This window comes from Neoarius graeffei, chromosome 11 (genome assembly GCF_027579695.1).
Source record: "Neoarius graeffei isolate fNeoGra1 chromosome 11, fNeoGra1.pri, whole genome shotgun sequence".
NCBI classification, from domain to species: Eukaryota; Metazoa; Chordata; class Actinopteri; order Siluriformes; family Ariidae; genus Neoarius; species Neoarius graeffei.
This window is the reverse complement of record NC_083579.1, coordinates 37,573,596-37,596,435: the sequence shown is the minus strand read 5'-3', so window position 1 is coordinate 37,596,435 and position 22,840 is coordinate 37,573,596. Positions and strand designations below refer to the sequence as shown.

Sequence of the window (22,840 nt, the reverse complement as noted above, 5' to 3'; positions counted from 1 at the left end):
CATTTATATATGTGCAAAACTATACGTGTCTCCTCCTTATCTCTATCTCACGCTGTAATCTTAAGTCATCTTAGCTTTCCTGTGTCTGCAGTGTGTGTGTGTGTGTGTACATGCAGAGTTTTCATATATCTGCAACAAAATGCACAATGACGGCAAGTCACTAATATATGACTGGTAATTACCAACACTGGCCGCTAGGCGGTGTGTATGACTGGTAATTACCAACACTGGCCACTAGGCGGTGTGTATGACTGGTAATTACCAACACTGGCCGCTAGGCGGTATGTATGACTGGTAATTACTAACACTGGCCGCTAGGCGGTGTGTGAGAGACTGGTAATTACTAACACTGACCGCTAGGCGGTGTGTATGACTGGTAATTACTAACACTGGCCGCTAGGCGGTGTGTATGACTGGTAATTACTAACACTGGCCGCTAGGCGGTGTGTATGACTGGTGGTACACGTACACACCACAAAAAAATCGACTCGATGGGTTTACCATTTTTTTCTTAGGTATGGTGCTCCGCTGGAGCTCCGCTATTATTGTGTGTGTCAGTTTGTCAGAGGGAGAGAGAAAGTGTGTGTGTGAGAGAGTGTGCTCATAGATGTTACGTGTGCATGTGAGAGAGTGTGTGTATGCATAAATATGCATATGACTGTGTGTGTATGAGTGCACAGAATTGTATATCAGGGCTTTTCAAAGTGTGGGGCGCGCCTCCCCTAGGGGGCGCCAGAGTTCTTCGGGGGGGGCGCAACGTGAGGAAAAACAAACCAGAATAAGTTACTATTGCGGACATTTAGCGAACTTCAGCTAGCCTTTGCCAGAGACTAAAATGGATCGATTTTTAGTACCTAAAGCTACAGTGAGTGAGGAGACAGAGTCTGGGCCAAGCAACAAAAAGAAGGAAGTATGACCACGATTATTTAAAGTTTGGATTTTCATGGACTGGATCTGAAGATGCTCCACTGCCACAGTGTGTTGTCTGCCAAGAGGTGCTCGCTAACGATGCTGTGAGATGTTTAAAATGTGTAAAAAAAAAAAGAGGTTTTAAAAAAAGCTCATGTTTTAAATGTAGAGTATATTGTAATGTATGTTTATAATGTAGTGTAAATGAAGTGTATATGAATGTAGTATATATATTTAATTTTGTAATTAAATATTTATATAGATATTTATGAAGTGTGTGTGTGTATATATATATATATATATATATATATATATATATATATATATATATAGTATGTAGTATATATTTATTTTTGTAATTATATATTTATATAGATATTCATGATATATGGTATATATTGGTAAATATATAACATATGGTAACATATGGTAAATATATGGTATATATTTTTATAGGTGTATTAATGTAGTTTGGATTTCGGGGTGGGGTGGGAAATTAAAAAAGTATTGTACTTCTTCCCACTCCTTTTTTGAACAATGTGCGGTGTATTGTAATGTCTGAGCTCTTTATTTCATTTATTCTTTTTTTCACTTTCTTGTTTCTTTCTTTTGTATAATAGTTACATACATTTTTATACATGTTTGAAAATAAAATAAAAAAACAAATTCATTCATTCATAAATGTGTAAAAAAGAGGTTTTAAAAAACGCACAGATGTTTAAGATGTGTAAAAAAAGATGTTTTAAAAAGCACAGATGTTTAAAATGGGTAAAAAAAAGTTTTAAAAAGCACAAATGTTTAAAATGTGTAAAAAAGTGGTTTTAAAAAAGCACATGTTTAAAATGTGTAAAAGAAAAAAATGAAAATGTGTATAACAACCATTTTTTTAAAATACGAATGGAACATTAAGTATAGCAACAACACAAATTGTAGGGGGGCTGACTCTCCCACACTTTGAAAACCCCTGTGTTATATCATCAGACTCACGATATCCAATATTTTGTAAAGTTTCAGATCAATCCATCAATGAATTGAAAATTTCCCCCCCCCCATTTCCTGCTTGGCCAGATGGTGGTGCTGGGCTAGGCATCTGAATTACACATGTGAATATCATCATAATACACAATATTTTGTAAAGTGTCAGATCAATCAGTTAAGGCATTGCCAATTTCTGGCACATTTCCTGCTTGGCCAGGTGGTGGCGCTATAACAGGCAGGCCCATTGGGCGTCAGGTTATCATAATATCTATTGAAGTAAGAAGTGTCTGACCATACAGTCAATGCACTGTGGCTTTCTGACACGTTTCCTGTTTATGTGGCAAGATATTAAAATCATAAGGCCATTTCAACATATTACAAGATATCAAAAATCCCTTCGCAATTTAATATCAGTGACATCTTGGCATCACGTATAACAAATTTCACATGAATCTCATGAACCGTCTAGGAGGAGCATGTTAAAATTCATCATGTGTCAAAACACACATATTCAAAACCCTATTCTTTCCTTGGCCAGTTGGTGGTGCTATACCAGACAGGCATATTGGGTATCTAGATGTCATAATAATCACATTCTCTTATAACCTGAAAGGTTTCAGCCAAATCATTAAATGTATTATGACTTCATGACACATTTCCTGTTTATGTGGCAAGTATTAAAATTCATAATATTGCCATTTGAACATATTACAACATATCAAAAATCCCTTCGCAATTCAACATCAGCAATATCTTGGCATCGTGTTTGCCAAGTTTGACATAAATCTGATGAACCGTCTAGGAGGAGTACATTAAAAATTACCATGTGTCCAAACGCGTATAAGCCCAATTACCTCACTTCCTGTTGGGTGTGGCTAATGCAATGTATATATGAAAGTTGTTTGTCTTGGGACGAACTACATGCGTACCGAATTTGGTATGCGTAGCTGAAACTATATGCCAATCCAAGGACTCCATGACATTAGGGGGCGCTATGAAGTCCCTGGGCCATGCCCGGGGCCAAACGTCTGTGGCTGAGAAGCGGTTACAATGACTGATGTGTGTATCAAATTTCATGAGTTTTCATGCATGGGAAATGCCTCAAAAAAAGCCAAGCGCGACAGAAAAATAAGGTTCTTATGCTGGAATGCAGTGTTTTCCTTCCTCCAAACATAACACTTCTCATTGAAACCAAAAAGTTCTATTTTGGTCTCATCTGTCCACAAAACATTTTTCCAATAGCCTTCTGGCTTGTCCACATGATCTTTAGCAAACTGCAGACGAGCAGCAATGTTCTTTTTGGAGAGCAGTGGCTTTCTCCTTGCAACCCTGTCATCCACACCATTGTTGTTCAGTGTTCTCCTGATGGTGGACTCATGAACATTAACATTAGCCAATGTGAGAGAGGCCTTCAGTTGCTTAGAAGTTACCCTGGGGTCCTTTGTGACCTCGCCGACTATTACACGCCTTGCTCTTGGAGTGATCTTTGTTGCTCGTCCACTCCTGGGGTTGGGGGATAACAGTGATCTTGAACTTCCTCCTTCTGCCTGACTGTGGATTGGTGGAGTCCAAACTCTTTAGAGATGGTTTTGTAACCTTTTCCAACCTGATGAGCATCAACAACGCTTTTTTTGAGGTCCTCAGAGATCTCCTTCATTCGTGCCATGATACACTTCCACAAACGTGTTGTGAAGATCAGACTTTGATAGATCCCTGTTCTTTAAATAAAACCGGGTGCCCACTCACACCTGATTGTCATCCCATTGATTGAAAACACCTGACTCGAATTTCACCTTCAAATTAACTGCTAATCCTAGAGGTTCACATACTTTTGCCACTCGCAGATATGTAATATTGGATAATTTTCCCCAATAAATAAATGACCAAGTATAATATTTTTTGTCTCATTTGTTTAACTGGATTCTCTTTATCTATTTTTAGGACTTGTGTGAAAATCTGATGTTGTTTTCGGTCATATTTATGCAGAAATCTAGAAAATTCTAAAGGGTTCACAAACTTTCAAGCACCATTTTATGTAGAATGACCATTGAATATATCCATAACCTGTTAGAATGCGTTCAGAACGCATTCTATACTTTCTTGAAATTACTTATGAAAAGACATTAGTTGATAACGCATTATCAGGGTTAGGTGGAAAGTCCAGGCAAGTCATGTGGCACATAAAAGGCACCATTTTTGTGATTTAATGTATAACGCCTAATGACTACAGTTATAGCATAACATAAATGTTCAGAGTTCATTAGAAAGAGATCTTTTTATAAAGTGTTACTGAGTAAAATTTGAGACCTGGTTTAAAGTTCTAACATTCAGGAAAATCTTGCCTGTCAGGAAATACTAGAAAATTCCTTTTTTGCAAAACTTGCTTCTGGAAATTTTCAGTAATTTAAACTGCTTTAAGAGTAAAATGACTCCTGAACTAAAACATGAATTCTGTTGTATAATCTGCTGTATTAGGATTTTTATTCAGCTGAATTTATTTTCTAGACAGATTAAAAGAGTTCCAAATGAAAGTATTTAATATGAACAGATTTCTGTTTTTCTGATGTTTAATATAAACACTTCATTTAGAAGCTATTTTCTGTGTTAACATTCAATATGTGAATATAAGATGTTTATTAGGCGGCAGCACGAGCGTGGTACTTGCTGATGCTGCCCTGCTCTCAGACTGTGTTTAAATTCTGTAAAAATCATACAATTAAAAAAAAAAAAAAAACAGTTTGTGATATGAAACTTTAATTGTGGCACATGGCTATAGCAGAAATGTAAACATCGTTCTCTTTCTCTCTCACTCACACACACAGGTAAGAGTAACACTGATCCATCAGGCAGCAGTCGAAGTGGAGTATATTTACAGAAAACGTAGAAAAAAAATACGATCACCTCAGAAAAATAACATCTGTAAGAATGAAAATGAAAACAAGGAGCATCACACACATATACAAGTTATGGAACAGTGTTGTTGAACACGTGGCGCGGTTCGTCAGGTTCTCTCAGGCGTGTTTGATGGTGTATTTGCCTTTCTGCAGCTGTGAGATGTAAAGCTTCGATTTGCTGCCGTCCGAACGCTTAAACCAAACTTCATCGTGATTTATGGTCGTTATTATAGCACTGTAGGAGAGAGAGAGAGAAAGGCAGAGGCTTTCAGTATCAGGACACAGGCAAACTGTAGTGGTTTAGTGGTGAGGCCGTGTTGCCATGGTTACAGTGACTTCACCAACTCATCCTTGTCTCAGTAAAGAAACTGAGAAACGAAGTGGACGAGTGTGTCCGTGCTATTTAACCACAACGTGCACACATCACTGAGAGAGTAAATGAGAGTCAGACCTGGTGGGAAACTCGTCCTTCTTGTCTATACAGATGGTTTGTCCTCGACTGTACCATTCTCCATCGTACAGCAGCCGGCCGTCCTCCGAGCGCGCGCTGTGCTGCTGCTTCTCGCTTTTAGATGAACAAACTGAAAAACATGCAACAAGGACGAGGAGTTCACTGCCCGAGTCTTTCGACGTTCATTCAGGAAAACGGTACTCGGAGGTAAAGCTGTCTATGACGGTGCTGGTCAAAGTTGGAAAAGATGATAACAAAAACACAATTCATTCATTTAAATACTGTACATAATTTTTGGAAGTGGACGGTGTCAGATGATTCGTGTGATGTACAAAATGCATTTTTATATCATAAGCAGAAGCTGTCTTATTTTTTAAACATTTACAGTTGCACTCAAATTTACAGAAACTCATGAACATGAATGTCATGGCAAGATTGGGCTTAAAATGATTTCTGTGAACTGTTCTCTCTCTCTGTAGCAGGATGATTGTACAACATGCAGCTTTAATAAGAGAAAAAAATTTTGCGGCACAAGGTTTAATTTGTTTAGTTTGGGTTTTCTGAAATCAACACCCGGTCAAAAATGTACATACACCCACTCAGATTATGAATGCTGAAAATTCCAAAATGTCTTAACTTGCCGAGGCCTCTTAACCACCTGTTAGTCATCATGATTGACTACAGCTGGTAGCGTCTCTGTACCAATAAACTCTATACAACTGTTTGACAAGTATTGGGTGGTGAAGCCATTTTACCAAGGTCTGGACAACGACCCAAACCGTCACCATCAGCTGAGAGGAAACTGGTTCAGATGGTCAGGATAAACCCAGGAACCACCAAGGCACAGGCCTGCCATGAACCAGAAGCTACTGGAACACCAGTGTCCCTGTTTACAGTTCAGTGAGTTTTACATCACCATGGACTGAGAGGCTGCTGTCCAAGACAGAAGTCCCTGCTCCAAAATCTACACCTTCAAGCTCGACTAAAGTTTACAGCAGAATCCATGGACAAAGAAAAAGGCTTCTGGGGGAAGAAAGGTTTTATGGTCAGATCAGGCAAAGATGGAGTTGTTTGGCCACAATGACCAGAAGTCTGTTTGGATGAGTAAAGCTGAAGCATTTAACCCAAAGACAGGAATGAGAATGGGACATTTAAAAAAAAAAACTCTGAAATGTCTGCCAAGGGCAGACATAATGCACGCAAAGCGTGCATGGGGGGGGTTTCAAAGGGGGGTGCGCCTTATATATATATTTTTTTTCAAATTCATTGATGGTTTAAAACGTTTATAAACTTTAAGATAACAAATCCCTACAGATATATATCGTGAGCGATAATGGAGGTAACCGTAACGATATATTAGATTCCTCCTGACTCTATCTTTGACAATTTAAGTAAAACGTACCTTTGTGCTTTTTTGTTTTGATGTGCTCCTGGATGTTTCTAGCTCCTGTTTCCATAATTGATCATATCTGAGCACAGAATACACAGAACCTTTCCTGGCACGTCCACTTTTCGGATATGTTCCGTCAGGCACGTCGTCACAGTTTGGGTCCCTATCTGCACGGTAACACTACTATCGAGCCATGCCCATCGTAAACAGTTCTTTATCCCGTTCGATTTATCGATTTCCCTGGCACGATCCTGATTTTTGCGGTCCAAAACTTTCGCCATATTGGCGAAGTAACTTTGAAAACTAACCAAAATAACTAGAACTTAAGAAGTGATCAAAACCGTGTACGTATAGATTCAAGATTTTTTTTTTGTCATGTACACAATAACAGACACAGCGGTTTATTATTGGGTAATGAAATTCTTATTTTGCAACTGCCCGACCAAACTACGCTTACCAAAATAAAAATAAATATATATATAAAATATGAAATATAAAGTGCATATGGAATGCAAAATATAAAAGGTAGAGTGAAAAATGAAGATATTTTTTAAAAAAAAGGAGAGGCAAACAAACAATGTGCAAACATGGAGGTAGATATACTGTGCAATGTCTTTAAAAAAAAATTATATATTAGCTTATATTTATTATATAGCTTGTTTCTCCATGAATTGTAGAAGTGAGATGAAACTAGTGCCAAAACTTTGCCGGAAATCGTCATGAGTTGTCGTTAGCATAAATATTGAAGAAAGCAATGACAATTTCCGTTATCACAGCTGCAACTAATTTTGCGATGAGCGTTGCCGAAACTTTCGGCAGGGATGAGAATGAAAAATATTTAAAAAGTCTGAAAAAAGCCAGAGGTTTGGGGGCCGCAAGCACCCAGCGGGGCCCAGGGGCAGAGCCCCGGTGGGGGCCCAGGGGGCTAGAGCTAATGAGTTTTGGCTTTTTTTTTTTTACCCCAAAACCATTAATTTTATCAGCAAAAAGTTGCAATTTATTTGGAAATAAATTCCAAATACTTGGTGGACTACCAGGTGAAAATGATTAATGGTACAAGAGACTTGTTTTTAATCAATTCACATTTGATGATTTAAAAAAAAAAAATCAATGCACCTTTTAATATAAACGAGCTCTACAGTATTATATTTCTGCATTTTAGCTATTCATGTCTTTGAATATTCTAATCCTTTAAAATAAAGTGCAAACCAGAAAAAGTTCTATCATATTCTCTTAAGCTTTCTTCTGATGTTATCATGGTAGCAGGAGGTCTTGCATATTAAGCAGGCAACATTCAACATCACTTATCACTTCCCTTTCAACTGTTGTGTGTACTAACGAGGTTTTATCTGGACAGGATGTTGTGTAATGTAATACAGATACCATACGGTCAATCTGAAGATCAAGATGGTGATTTTGAATTAAAGAACAGGCATGGACAATGGGCATTACATATTGGAAATTTTTTTAATCAAAAACTAAGTTCATCTCGGCCTAAAAAACTTGGGCAGACGCTCCCGCGCGGCACATGCCAGCAATTCCCCCCTGTCCCCGTCCCCCTATGAAATGAGCAATAAGTAGGAGAGTTATACACGGTATCATACCTAAAATTTGATCAGAAATATAGATATGATACTATGATTCTCCCCAACATGCTACATTAGATAAGCTAACCCCATTTATAAAAGATACACACATGTATGACGTGTATTTGATATATATGTGATATATATGATGTATATTCATACATTGTTACTTTACGGAAATCTTCAATAAGTTTGGTCTTTTCATGACAGCCTGTTGTAGACCTAAATATAATGCACATGAACTGACACTCCTCACCTCAACATGTCCTTTACAATCATTTAACCCATTGACGCCTGAAACGCCTGCAAAAAAACGTCTGCAAATGCCTAAGCCAGTTTTTAGAAAAGGTCCCCATCTGCTTGAGGGTTTTCTGAAATAAAAATAATTAATTGAAAACGCCTATGAAAAATTCAATATCTCAGCCTCTGAAGCACATAAAGACATGAAATAAGTTGCATTTAAAAGATAAAATTCTCTGCTTTTATTGGATCATGCTCATTCAGCATTAACACCAACACATTTTTATAAAAAAAAAAAAAAAACAAATCTGGCATGCGTCTTGAAAATAATGACAAATCAACAATGCTGTGTTATGCAGCAACCAGCATTTGGGGCAATGTTGCGTTATGCAACAACCGGCGCTAGGGGCAATGTTGCGCGATGCAGCATCCAGCGTCAATGGGTTAAGCCACCATGGGCAATGCTGAAACCACTGCTGCAAACAGTACATTTCGCGAAACTGTCATTATTTTTGACCCTTATTAGACAGGGAGATTCTTTTGTGTAATCTGAGGTGAAGTCGGTTTTGTATTTTCGTTTTTTGGGGGCGCGCGCTCTCTCTCTGCCATGCCGATCCTGTAGGCTGCACTGACTCAACTGAAAACATCGGTCCTCAAGAAAAGGGATAAAAGCCCGCCCACACTGAAAGCTGATTGGCTTATTTTGCTGAGTAACCCAATCAGGATGCCCTTTGTCTAGCATGCGCTACATGAACAGGCACACACGCAGTCTCTCTCTCGCGCTCCGTCATATGCACACATTCTAAGATGCGCGAGGCAGACAATGTTGCGCGTGCGCGCTCTTGCTTGCTTGCTCTAGATTCTGGGAGATATTCTCCAATTTGCGGGCATCAGGGAGCCGCTATCAATATGCGGGAGACTCCCGGAACTTCCGGGAGACTCGGGATGTCTGCGTTATAAGGTGACCACAGATCGTTAACAATACACACACACCCTGAAAATTTCTCAACGGATTTACATCGATCTCAAAAACGATCATTTTGGTCTGAAAAAGTCGGAAATCTGCCAATTGGCGAAAAATTCTCATCCCTGCGAAAGATGCTGGCGGGCGGGCGGGTGGTCAGTCCTGACTACTTGTGCCACCACAAGCCTCGCCTCGCACCGACCCCTACCCCCCCCCCCTGAAATTTTCTCAACGGATTTACACGTTTCACAAAAATGACATTTTCAGCGGGAAAAACTCGGAATTCCGCGGATCCGCGGAAAATTCTCATCTCTGCAAAGAACACTGTCCCAACTGTTAAGCAGGGTTCAGCCAAGTGGATGGAATAATGAAGATAGAAGACTACCTCAGAATTCTTCAAAATAACCTCAAACCATCAGCTAGATGGTTGAAACTTTGGACCCAGTTGAGTGTTCCAACAGGACAACGGCACCAAACACATTAAAACTAGTAGTGGAATGGATAAATCCAATGGCCTTCCCAAAGTCCTGACCTTAACCTTGTTGAAAACACATGGACTGTGTTTTAAAAGTCAGGTCCGTGTCAGGAAACACGTTTAATTCAACTCTACCAATTCTGCCAGGAAGATTGGTCAAATATCCAACCAGATTTCTGACAAAAGCTTGTTGATGGCGACCAAAAGCATCTGCTCAAAGTGAAACTTGCTAAGGGACATTTAACCAAATGAGGTGCGCTGTATGTATAATTTTGACCCTGTGTTGATTTCAGAAAATCCAAAATAAATTAACCTGTGTACCAAATTCTTGTCCCCCCCCCCAATTAAAGATCGATGCTGTACAATCATTCTGCCACAGGAAAAAAATAAAAATAAAATTAGGATGGGTTTTTTTTTGACATCATAAACAAACAAATGATAATAAATAAATAAATAAATAAAAATGAGGAATGTAAAGACTTTACCATCAGGTTTGACTCGGTGAGGTCCCAAAGTGGCCATGGCCTACAAATATACACTTTTTATCAAACCCGAAGTGATAATCTGCTCATTCTTAATATAAAATTCATATTTAAGATAAAAATAAGAAGTGTGAGATTAGTTCTGAACCTTTCTGATGGCGGTCCAGTCCTCCAGAATGTCCAGATCATGCAGCATGTAAACGATATATGGCCGTGTACAGGTTAAGGAATAGAATATATAATTTCACAGTTATATATTATACATGCACAGTATCCTCTACACGGAGTGCAGAATTATTAGGCAAGTTGTATTTTTGAGGATTAGTTTTATTATTGAACAACAACTATGTTCTCAATCAAACAAAAAGACTCATAAATATCAAAGCTGAATATGTATGGAAGTTAGAGTGGGGTGTTTTTAGTTTTGGCCATTTTAGGAGAATATGTATGTATTCAGGTAACTTTCACTGTGCAGAATTATTAGGCAACTTAATAAAAACCAAATATGTAGCCATTTCACTTATTTATTTTCACCAGGTACACTGATATGACAACTCCAGATTTGCAAATAAACATATCTGACATTCAAACACAAAACAAAAACAAATCAGTGACCAATATAGCCACCCTTCTTCATGAGGACACTCAAAAGCCTTCCATCCATAGATTCTGTCAATTTCTTTATCTGTTCACGACCAACATTGTGTGCAGCAGCAACCACGGCCTCCCAGACGCTGTTCAGAGAGGTGTACTGTTTTCCCTCTTTGTAGACCTCACGTTTTATAATGGACCACAGGTTCTCTATGGGGTTTAGGTCAGGTGAACAAGGGGGCCATGTCATTATTTTTTTCACCTTTCAGACCTTTACTGGCTAGCCACGCAGTGGAGTATTTGGACGCATGAGATGGAGCGTTATCCTGCATGAAAATCATGTTCTTCTGCTGACTTTTTCCTATACCACTGCTTGAAGGTTTCTTCCAGGAACTGGCAGTAGGTCTGGGAGTTGAGTTTGAGTCCATCCTCAACTCGAAAAGGTCCAACAAGCTCGTCTTTGATGATACCAGCCCATAGCAGTACTCCACCTCCACCTTGCTGGCGTCTGAGTCGGAGTGGAGCTCTGTGCCCATTACTGATCCAGCCACAGGCCCATCCATCTGGCCCATCAAGAGTCACTCTCATCTCATCAGACCACAGCACCTTAGAAAAATCAGTCTTAAGATATTTCTTGGCCCAGTCTTGACATTTTATCTTGTGTGCCTTACTCAGTGGTGGTTGTTTTTCAGCCTTCCTTACCTTGGCCATGTCCCTCAGTATTGCACACCTTGTACTCTTTGACACTCCAGGAATGTTGCAACTCTGGAATATGGCAGAACTGGATGCTAATGGCTGCTTGTTAGCTTCACGCTTGATTTTCCGCAGATCATGTGCAGTTATTTTGCGCCTTTTTTTTCCCCACACGCTTCTTTCGACCCTGTTGACTATTTGCAATGAAACGCTTGATTGTTCAGTGATCACGTTTCAACATCTTCACAATTTCAAGAGTGCTGCATCCGTCTGCAAGACATCTCACAATTTTATACTTTTCAAAGTCTATCAGATCTCTCTTCTGACCCATTTTGCCAGAGGAAAAGAGGTTGCCTAATAATTATGCACACCTGATATAGGGTGTTGATGTCATTAGACCACACCCCCTCTCATTACACAGATGCACAGCACCTGATATACTTAATTGGTAGTAGGCTTTCAAGCCTAAACAGCTTGGAGTGGGACAACATGCATTAAAAGGATGTTGTGGTCAAAATACTCACTTGCCTAATAATTCTGCACTCAGTGTATACTCTGTGTATAGACACAGTTAAATACAGAGAAAATAAATGAGAGGTGAAGGATATCGGACACCACGACAGGTTTTTTCTTCTTGTCCGGACTGAAGGGATCTTTCTTTTTGTTTTTTCTCGACTGCAGTTCATCGTTCCACAGCTCTGGAAAAAAAAAACCAAACAAACAAACATGAAGTTACATCATAACCTTGCTATATCTCAATAACAGTAATGATGATGTACCTGAGGTGATGTCTATACTGTGTCGGTCTTCTTCCAGCCGTCTGATTTTTTCTTCCAGTTCAGTCTGCACCGTGTCGAACAGCAGCAGCTTCTCACTCTACAACACACACACACACACACATTTACACCAAAATAACACAAAACACAAATCTGTGTGTGTGCACGCGCACTGCTCACCTCCCAGTGCTGAAATGCTGCCTGAGTCTCACAATCATATTTATGTTTCACTGACTCCAAACACAGCTCCCTGTAGATACCTACACACACACACACACACACACACAATCATTATTAATACACTGACCAGCACAAACAAATCACCATTTGGATTTAAATAACCAAATACATAAGAGCCTTTGACTGGATAATTACTGCAGTGATTGTTTCAGCTGGCAACAATTCTTTTCATCCTAACTGATGCAGTGAGTAGCTTCTCATTTCTTAAACAAGCGTGTCTAAAGACGTATTCCGTGCTCATGGAAAAGATGCTACTGTGTTTCAGAAGGTCAAATTATTGACCTGCATCAAACAAAGAAAACAAGTGTTGCCAGGCAAAACAAACCTCTCCCAGCAGCACTTATTTTATACCTATATGTTGATAATGGCAATATTTCTCAATCACCAGCTGTCAGGTTATAGTCCTATGAAAATCCATGACCTTGAGTTTGACATTTCAAAGTCATTCAAGGTCAAAGGTCATGGCAGCAACTGAAAGCCCATATAGGACTTCCTATATGTTGATAATGGTAAACATCTGGCTATCATGAACCAGTTTAAAATTATAGCCCTTAGAAAACCCATGACCTTCAGTTTGACCTTTTAAGGTCAAAGATCATGGTGCCACATGAAAGCCCATATGGCACTTCCTGTGAGTTGATAATGGTAAATATCGGTCTACCATCAACCATTTTCAAGTTACAGCCTGTTGAAAATCTGTGACCTTGAGTTTGACCTTTTAGAGTCACTCAAGGTCAAAGATCATGGTGCCAAATGAAAGGCCATATAGGAGTTCCTATATGACCATAATAGTAAACATCTGTCTATTGGCAACCGTTTTTGAGTTATAACAGAAAATGTGTTATTTCAACTGAAAGGTTGACCTTTCTGGTGACCTTGACCCGATTACCCCCAAAATTTATGCTCCGTTTACACGTAGCCGGATATCTATGAAGACGCATATTTATTTATGCAGTTGCACCTCTCATTTACACGTAAACGGAGGTTTCAGTCACTGAAAACGGATATCTTTGAAAACTCCGGGCAAAGTGGAGATTTCTGAAAACTCCGTTTTCATGCCTGCATGTAAATAGTGGAAAACGGAGTTTTAGGTTTTCCCGACGTCACGATATGAGTCACAGAACAATATTTGCGTCAGGCGCTCAATATTTTGGTTTGATGGTCTCATGTATGCAACACGGGTGGTCGTCCTTTTTACATATTTGCAAACACTTTTGGTTTGTTTGCATTTGCAAATAGGACAACTGCTTTATGAGGAGCAGAGGAGAAGGACTGTGAGGAGGGTCACAGTTTTTCAGGCACTTTTCCTCCCACCAAGACAAAGGCTTGCTGCTTACCAACGTCGCCGCCGCCGTCATGTCATTTGTATTTTCACGATTCTGATAGGCTAATACTGTATGGCTTTATACTTCTCCTTACACTGCCACCTACATGTTTGGCATGCTCATAATAGCACTTAGCTGCGTATCTATGCGGATCCATGTAAATGCAGATATTTTGGAGAACGGTCTGGTGTAATCATGGATATTTTTGAAAACGGAGAGGTGGGGTTATCCGTTTCTATACATACCTGGGTCCGTGTAAACTAAGCATTAATCAGGTAATCTACGGCCCATTGTCCACCAACCCTGAAAATATGAAGTCAATCGGTGCAACCGTCTAGACACTAGATTGTTAACAGACAGACACACACAAACCGCACTGATTACAATACCTCGGCCCGCTTACTCCATTGCGGGTGACGTAACTAAGGAGATTGCTGATATTACGGGAACTGGGTTAAGAACAGTCCAATGCATGATTAAAACCTGGAAGGATAGTGGTGAACCATCAACTTCTTGGAAAAAATGTGGTTGGAAAAAGATCTTGACTGACCATGATCAGAGATCACTTAAATGCTTGATGAAGTCGAACTGATTATTAAAAAAAAAATAAAATTGACAATCGAACTCACGGCTATATTTAATAGTGAAATTAAGAGCGTTTCCACACTCACAATGTGACGAGAACTCACAGGATTGGGACGAAACAGCTGTGTGTCCATAAGAAAACCACTTGTTAGTGAGACTAATCAGGAGAAAAAGCTTCAGTTTGCTGGGGAGCAGAACGATTGGACTCCGCAGCAATGGAAAAAGGTCATGTGGTTTGATAAATCTAGATTTACCCTGTTCCTGAGTGTGTAATGGGTGTGTCAGGGTAAGAAGGGAAGCGCATGAAGAGATGTGTCCATCATGTATAGTGGCCACTGTACAAGCCTCTCTGGGGTTGCTTCAGTTGGTCAGGTCGAGGCTCAGCAACATTATGGGGCAATAAAATAAAATCAGCTGACGACCTGAATGTACTGAATGACCAGGTTATCATCACATCAATGGATTTTTTCTTTCCTGATGGCACGGGCATAAAAATTAGGGCTCAGGTTGTGAAAGAGTGGTTCAGGAAGCATGAGGAATCATTTTCACACATGAACTGGCCACCACAGAGTCCCGACCTTAACCCCACTGAGAATCTCTGGGATGTGCTGGAGAAGACTTTACATAGTGGTTCGACTCTCCCATCCTCAACACAAGATTTCGGTTAAAAATTCATCCAACTCTGGACTGAAATAAATGTTGTGACATTGCATACGTTTATCAAAACAATGCCACAGTGAACGCATGCTGTAAACAAAGCTAAAGGCAGACAAATTAAATATTAGAATTTGACTTTTTTTTTTAAAATCAGGGCAGTGTATTATTATTATTATTATTATTATTAATACTTAATCATCATAAAACACTTAATACAAATACAAGACGTTAATATATACAGTGCCTTGCAAAAGTATTCATACCCCTTGAACTTTTTCACATTTTTCCACCTTACAACCACGAACTTAAAAGTTTTTTATTGAGATTTTATGTGATAGACCAACACAGAGTAGCACATAATTGTGAAGTGAAACAAAAATGATAAATGGTCTTCAAAATTTTAAACAAATAAAAATCTGAAAAATGTGGTGTGCATTAGTATTCAGCCCCCTGTACTCTGATACCTCTAAATACAATCCAGTGCAATCAATTGCCTTCAGAAGTCATTAATTAGTTAATAGAGTCCTACTGTGTGCAATTTACTCTCAGCATAAATACACTTGTTCTGTGAAGGCCTCAGTGGTTTGTTAGAGAACACTGAAGAACAAACAGCATCATGAAGACCAAAGAACTCACCAGACAGGTCAGGGATAAAGTTCTGGAGAAGTTTAAAGCAGGGTTAGGTTATAAAAAAATATCCCAAGCGCCAAACATCTCAAGAAGCACTGCTCAATCCATCATTCAAAAATGGAAAAAGTATGGCACAACTGCAAACCTACCAAGACATGGCCGTCCACCTAAACTGACAGAGCGAGCAAGGAGGGCACTGGTCAGAGAAGCAGCCAAGAGGCCCATGATCACTCTGGAGGAGCTGCAGAAATCCACAGCTCAGGTGGGAGAATCTGTGCACAGGACAACTATAAGTCGTACACTCCACAAATCTGGCCTTTTTGGAAGAGTCGCAAGAAGAAAGCCATTGTTGAACGACAGGCATAAGAAGCCATGTAGGGGACACAGCAAACATGTGGAAGAAGGTGCTTTGGTCAGATGAGACCAAAGTTGAACTTTTTGGCCTAAATGCAAAGCGCTATGTGTGGCGGAAAACTAACACTGCTCATCACCCTACGCACACCATCCCCACTGTGAAACATGGTGGTGGCAGCATCATGCTATGGGGATGCTTTTCTTCAGCAGGGACAGGGAAGCTGGCCAGAGTTGATGGGAAGATGGATGGAGCTAAATACAGGGCAATCCTGGAAGAAAACCTGTTGGAGGCTGCAAAAGACTTGAGACTGGGAAGGAGATTCACCTTCCAGCAAGACAATGACCCTAAACATACAGCCAGAGCTACAATGGAATGGTTTAGATCAGGGGTTTTCAAAGTGTGGGAGAGTCAGCCCCCCCTCGGAGAGCAAATAAACAACAGCGCCCCCCTACAATTTTTGTTGTTGCTATACTTAATGTTCCATTCGTATTAAAAAAAAAAATGGTTGTTGTACACATTTTTATTTTTTTATTTTTCACATTTTAAACATCTGTGCTTTTTAAAACATCTTGTTTTACACATTTTAAACATCTCATAGCATCGTTAGCTAGCACCTCTTGGCAGACAACACACTGTGGCAGTGGAGCATCTTCAGATCCAGTCCATGAAAATCCAAACTTTAAATAATCGTGGTCATACTTCCTTCTTTTTTCAGTCCCCCAGGATTCCGCGGGCCTTTTTTGTGATTGTTGTGGGCTAAAATGTCTGATGTTGCGGGGGGGTTCCCAAAAAAATTGCGATGAAAGTTGCGGTGTTTTTTAGGTTTTTGTTGCGATTACATTGCGGGAGGAAGTGAAAGTTGCGAGAAATTGTTGCGATTTTCTCTTTTTGTGATTAAAATTGAGTGACATCTTAAATATTAAGTTATTACTGAAAAACTATTGATTAAAAAACAAAGGCACTGAGAAATGGTCCTATAAACAACTTTACCAATATAAAAGATTACCAGGACTACAAAAATGCAGAAAAATAGGCTTTACTTATCCAAATGCACCTGTTGGTTCAAAAGTTAAAGTGCATAGAACCTCACAGCACAACATGAAGTTACCTTAAAATAGAATATAAATGCCTCAGCTTTCATGTAAGAAAAAAAACTATTAATACTAGTGCTGTGTGCAGGCAGTCTCTCCTGAAGACTAAATTAAACAATAATTATAAACTAATAAAATAAATGGCTCAGGGTTCATAGAAGAAAAAAAAAACAATTTGAACAGAATCTCAGTATGATGCTGAAGCTGCCTAAACAATGGAAAATAAAATACCATTTTGGCAAAAATGTTAGCATCCATTACTTTCTTGTATTAAGTAAAAAAAATAATAAAGTGCACACAGTCCTTCACTGTAAACATAACACACTTTCAGTAACAGAATTTAAGCTTACATAAACACTGACTCGCACATCATGCAATGTTGCCAGATACTGCTGACGTTTTCCAGCCCAAAATATGTTCAAAATCTGCCAAAATGCACTTAAAACCAATCTGGCAACACTGCGCGCATGCTGCTTCTCTTGAACGTAAACACGGAAGTAAGGCGGAAGGTAGTTTGTGGACGTCACTTCAAGACGACGCCAACGATTGGTCAAATTTGCGGGAAAGTTGCGGTGATTGGATATAATTGTAACACCGCCCTGAATTCGCGGGGATTGGTTGAATTTGCGCTGAAGTTGCAAATCGCAACATCCTGGAGGCTCTGGGTTTTTTTGCTTGGCCCAAACTCCGTCTCCTCACTCACTGTAGCTTTAGGTACTAAAAATTGATCCATTTTGTCTCTGCTAAAGGCTCCTCACGTTGCGCCCCCCCGAAGAACTCTGGCGCCCCCCGGGGGGGCGCGCCCCACACTTTGAAAAGCCCTGGTTTAGATCAAAGAATATTCATGTGTTAGAATGGCCCAGTCAAAGTCCAGACCTAAATCCCATTGAGCATCTGTGGCAAGACTTGAAAATTGCTGTTCACAGACGCTCTCCATCCAATCCGGCTGAGCTTGAGCTATTTTGCAAAGAAGAATGGGCAAAAATTTCAGTGTCTAGATGTGCAAAGCTGGTACAGACATACCACAAAAGACTTGCAGCTGTAATTGCAGCAAAAGGTGGCTCTACAAAGTATTGACGCAGGGGGGCTGAATACTAATGCACATCACATTTTTCAGATTTTTATTTGTTTAAAATTTTGAAGACCATTTATCATTTTCGTTTCACTTCACAATTATGTGCTACTCTGTGTTGGTCTATCACATAAAATCTCAATTAAAAAAAAAAAAAAACTTTTAAGTTCATGGTTGTAAGGTGCAAAAATGTGAAAAAGTTCAAGGGGTATGAATACTTTTGCAAGGCACTGTAAAATGTACTATTGTGTCTTATATAAATAATACATTAATGATTACACTTTTATTAGTAGTCGTGTTCGCTGTACACGTCCCTGTGAACGAGCTGTTACTATAGAAACAATGATGTATTAGAACGAGTGCATTCATAGAAACCTGTGATTTGCAGCTGCACTGCTGTCAGGGCTGCTGTTCTTGAGAATTAATCAACACCTTCTGACCAATCAGAATCCAGCAGCAGTGTGCTGGTGTAAAAGTCATCGTGTGAGCAGTGTGGTGTTACCTGCCACTTTAGTTCTGATCTGCATGTTCTCCTGCAGGTTTGCGAGAGGTTCCAGATACTCAGATGCTTTCCCGGAGATCACTTCCTGTAGTTTAGCATCAACCTGACTCAACCGCTCCTTATACAGCCTGAAACACATGTGCACACGCACACACGATGACACGGTGTTGATAAAACTCTGTTATCTGATAATTAACGCACTGGTCTGTCAGGTTGCTGATGCAGAACAGGTCAGGACATGCTCCGACTAGTTACACAGCAGCAAGGTCAAACACATGAAACCGGCTCGTCTTCAAGCTGTGAAATATTCCGGATCTTGTTACAGCTGGTGTATTTACTAATGCCTCAGGGACGGAGCAGACGTTAGAGGAAGCGGATGAGGGCACTAGGTTAAACAGGATTGTAATGAGGCTTCAGAATCGAGTACGCACTGATCCTTCAGGTCTGTAAACTGTTTCTCCAGATTCGTCATCTCATCCAGACATTCCAGCCGTCTCCTCTCACAGTCCTCATCGTCCATCTCTATACACACACACACACACACACACACACACACTAAATACTGTATACTCATCACAACAGCTTTGCACTGAAAATGTGAACTGTTTTAACATTGGCACAGTGACAAAGTATGAAGAATATTTCGTAATATATTTGAGTTACACTGCATTTAACAAGCTTATTATAAGTTTAGTTAGTTATTTGTTTTTATTAGCATTATTGTTCAACCCATACAATGAAAGAAAAAATTCATAATAACCACAACATGGAAACAAATCTAATAATAAGAATAAAATAACTCATTTTTATTATTATCATCATCATCTCAATTATTAGACCAATTATTAATAAATATTTTGTCATTTTATTTATTTATCTAATTGAATCTTATTTAACAGTGCATTAAATCAAAGCAGTCAGTGTTCATGATCATTGTCTGAATAAAGTACATTTTGTAAAAGTGAAGAAATACTGTACAGCAAAGCTGGCTTCGATAATAATGAAATGAAACATTTCTATATTTAAAAATATACTATAAAGAGCAGTAACATACACTAAATACACTGAAGTGACAAAAGTCAGCATTTGGTGTGAAAACACTTTTTTTTTTTTTTTCAACCTACATCATTATTCTGAAGAAGGCTGTGTGCAATTTATAAGGAAATGCTGGGTGAGGTTTTACTGAGGATGCTGGAGACTGATTGCTACAAATTGCTCTGTTCTGTAATCTATTTTTGCACTGACTCAATAATGCAAAAATCATAAAATATAAACATCTGTAATAAAATAGGTACCAAAACTTCTGCACAGCACTGCACGTTTGTTGTGGTTTGTGTTGTGTCGGTGTGTTACCAGAGCTCTCTCCATCCTCAGAGCCGGATGAAGTGTCAGTGTCCTCCTCCTCTGAGCTACTGCCCTCCTGCTCTCCGTAATCCACCTCCATCTCCTCCTGAGCGCTCTCCTTCTTCTCCTTCGAGTGAACTGGCATCTTAGAAACCACTCACCTGCACAAACATTCAGCACACACAAACCTCTCATTATACAGACGACACTCGTTACACAGACACGTCTCACGCGCCATACAGACGACACTCGTTACACAGACACGTCTCACGCGCCATACAGACGACACTCGTTACACAGACACGTCTCACGCGCCATACAGACGACACTCGTTACACAGACACGTCTCACGCGCCATACAGACGACACTCGTTACACAGACACGTCTCACGCGCCATACAGACGACACTCGTTACACAGACACGTCTCACGCGCCATACAGACGACACTCGTTACACAGACACGTCTCACGCGCCATACAGACGACACTCGTTACACAGACACGTCTCACGCGCCATACAGACGACACTCGTTACACAGACACGTCTCACGCGCCATACAGACGACACTCGTTACACAGACACGTCTCACGCGCCATACAGACGACACTCGTTACACAGACACGTCTCACGCGCCATACAGACGACACTCGTTACACAGACACGTCTCACGCCATACAGACGACACTCGTTACACAGACACGTCTCACGCCATACAGACGACACTCGTTACACAGACACGTCTCACGCGCCATACAGACGACACTCGTTACACAGACACGTCTCACGCGCCATACAGACGACACTCGTTATACAGACACGTCTCACGCCATACAGACGACACTCGTTATACAGACACGTCTCACGCCATACAGACGACACTCGTTATACAGACACGTCTCACGCCATACAGACGACACTCGTTATACAGACACGTCTCACGCGCCATACAGACGACACTCGTTATACAGACACGTCTCACGCGCCATACAGACGACACTCGTTATACAGACACGTCACACGCCATACAGACAACACTCATTATACAGACACGTCACACGCCATACAGACAACACTCATTATACAGACACGTCACACGCCATACAGACAACACTCATTATACAGACACGTCACACACCATACAGACAACACTCATTATACAGACACCAATTATACAGACACCCCTCGCACACTATACAGACACTCATTATACAGACACTCATTATACAGACACCCCTCGCACACTATACAGACACTCATTATACAGACACGTCACACACCATACAGACAACACTCATTATACAGACACCCCTCGCACACTATACAGACAACACTCACACACCTCACTCACTATAAACACACAAAACAGACACATCACACACTATACAGACACACATCACAAACAATACAGACACAACACTCACATCACACATTATTCAAAACACACCAGACTATACAGACACAACACACAGCTCACACACATCTCTCTCACACATACATACAAATTATATATAATACACAAACATACAAACATCACACGCATCACAGCTGCTGATGTTGACACACCGCTAGCCACCTGCCTGTTTTAATAAATCTGGCGACGGTCCAGAAACACACTCTTCACACTCACTTACACAGAATTTAACATTAACATTCATTCATAAAGCTGAAACTTGATGAAATAATCTCTAACTGTCAAAAGTTTAGCTCATCGCCCGCTGGATTTGCTTCTAGCTAAACTCCAATATTTTTGCTAAAATTGCTTAACTAGCTTCCAGCCAAGGGGCTGACCGGTGTCCTGGCGCCTACTGAGGGATTGTGGGAAATGTAGTTTTTAAATATCGTATCATTGCTTCCGTTCAGTCGAATCTCGGCTGGCAGAAACCTACATTTCCCGACAACACCTCGAGCCATGACCGTGATGTTTACAGTTATTTGTACTAGGCCCAATTAACAGAACGACGAAAAGTCGATCGCCACTTTAAAAGAAAAAGTAAACATATTAAAGATTTAAACAAATAAATAGTTATACTTGAATAAAAATAGCTACAGCCAGAATTTTACATAAATATATAATAATACAAATAATAACAATCTTAGATTTGCACTGAATTTTTTAAATCTCAAATAACCTGCAATTTTGAATTATGTTTTTAAAGGCTAATTTTACCCCTAGCAAGTTTAAAAGAAAGAAAAAATCATGAGCAAAAATATAAATTTATTAAATACACCACAACAAATAATTTCATGTCATAAAAATATATCATAATGTGCATACAATTTAAACATATAAAATTCATATTCAGGCTTCTTTGTTAGCTTCCAAGCTCCATTTTTTATTTGCAATATTTTATATGCTCTTAACTTCATACAGCACTTTGGTCAACAAGCAGGAAACTTCATTAATTAATACAATTTTATCATCCTATAAACATAAAACTGCTAGTGTTGTGTAATATCCTGACTCGGGTAATATCGTGTTATTAGAATGATAATACTTAGTAAATTGGTACTGTGTGAAAAACAATATGTTTATGGTTATTTTGCAATGTTTATTACTGTAAGATTGGCCTTCTGTATTTATTAAAGAAATAAAGGGAGTGGAAAATGA

At 39.6% G+C, this 22,840-nt stretch overlaps 1 protein-coding gene across 4 annotated transcripts; it reads right to left on the bottom strand.

The window, feature by feature from the left end:
- Positions 1–4,624: 4,624 nt before the first annotated feature.
- Positions 4,625–22,032, bottom strand: brms1la (BRMS1 like transcriptional repressor a). 4 transcript variants are annotated; one of them, XM_060933802.1, is made up of 11 exons: positions 21,758–22,032; positions 20,240–20,391; positions 19,318–19,408; positions 18,887–19,014; positions 12,610–12,689; positions 12,433–12,529; positions 12,262–12,351; positions 10,518–10,582; positions 10,373–10,412; positions 5,233–5,362; positions 4,625–5,016 (listed from the first exon to the last, which is right to left on the bottom strand). In XM_060933802.1, exons 2-11 carry the CDS (start codon positions 20,373–20,375, stop codon positions 4,899–4,901), a joined length of 975 nt encoding a protein of 324 aa, XP_060789785.1. In that variant the 5' UTR covers positions 20,376–20,391; positions 21,758–22,032; the 3' UTR covers positions 4,625–4,898. The 4 variants fall into 4 exon arrangements, with proteins under 4 accessions (XP_060789785.1, XP_060789786.1, XP_060789788.1 ...); XM_060933803.1 differs by having other exon boundaries at positions 21,810–22,032; XM_060933805.1 differs by lacking the exon at positions 10,373–10,412 and having other exon boundaries at positions 4,929–5,016.
- Between the last annotated feature and the right edge of the window lie 808 nt (positions 22,033–22,840).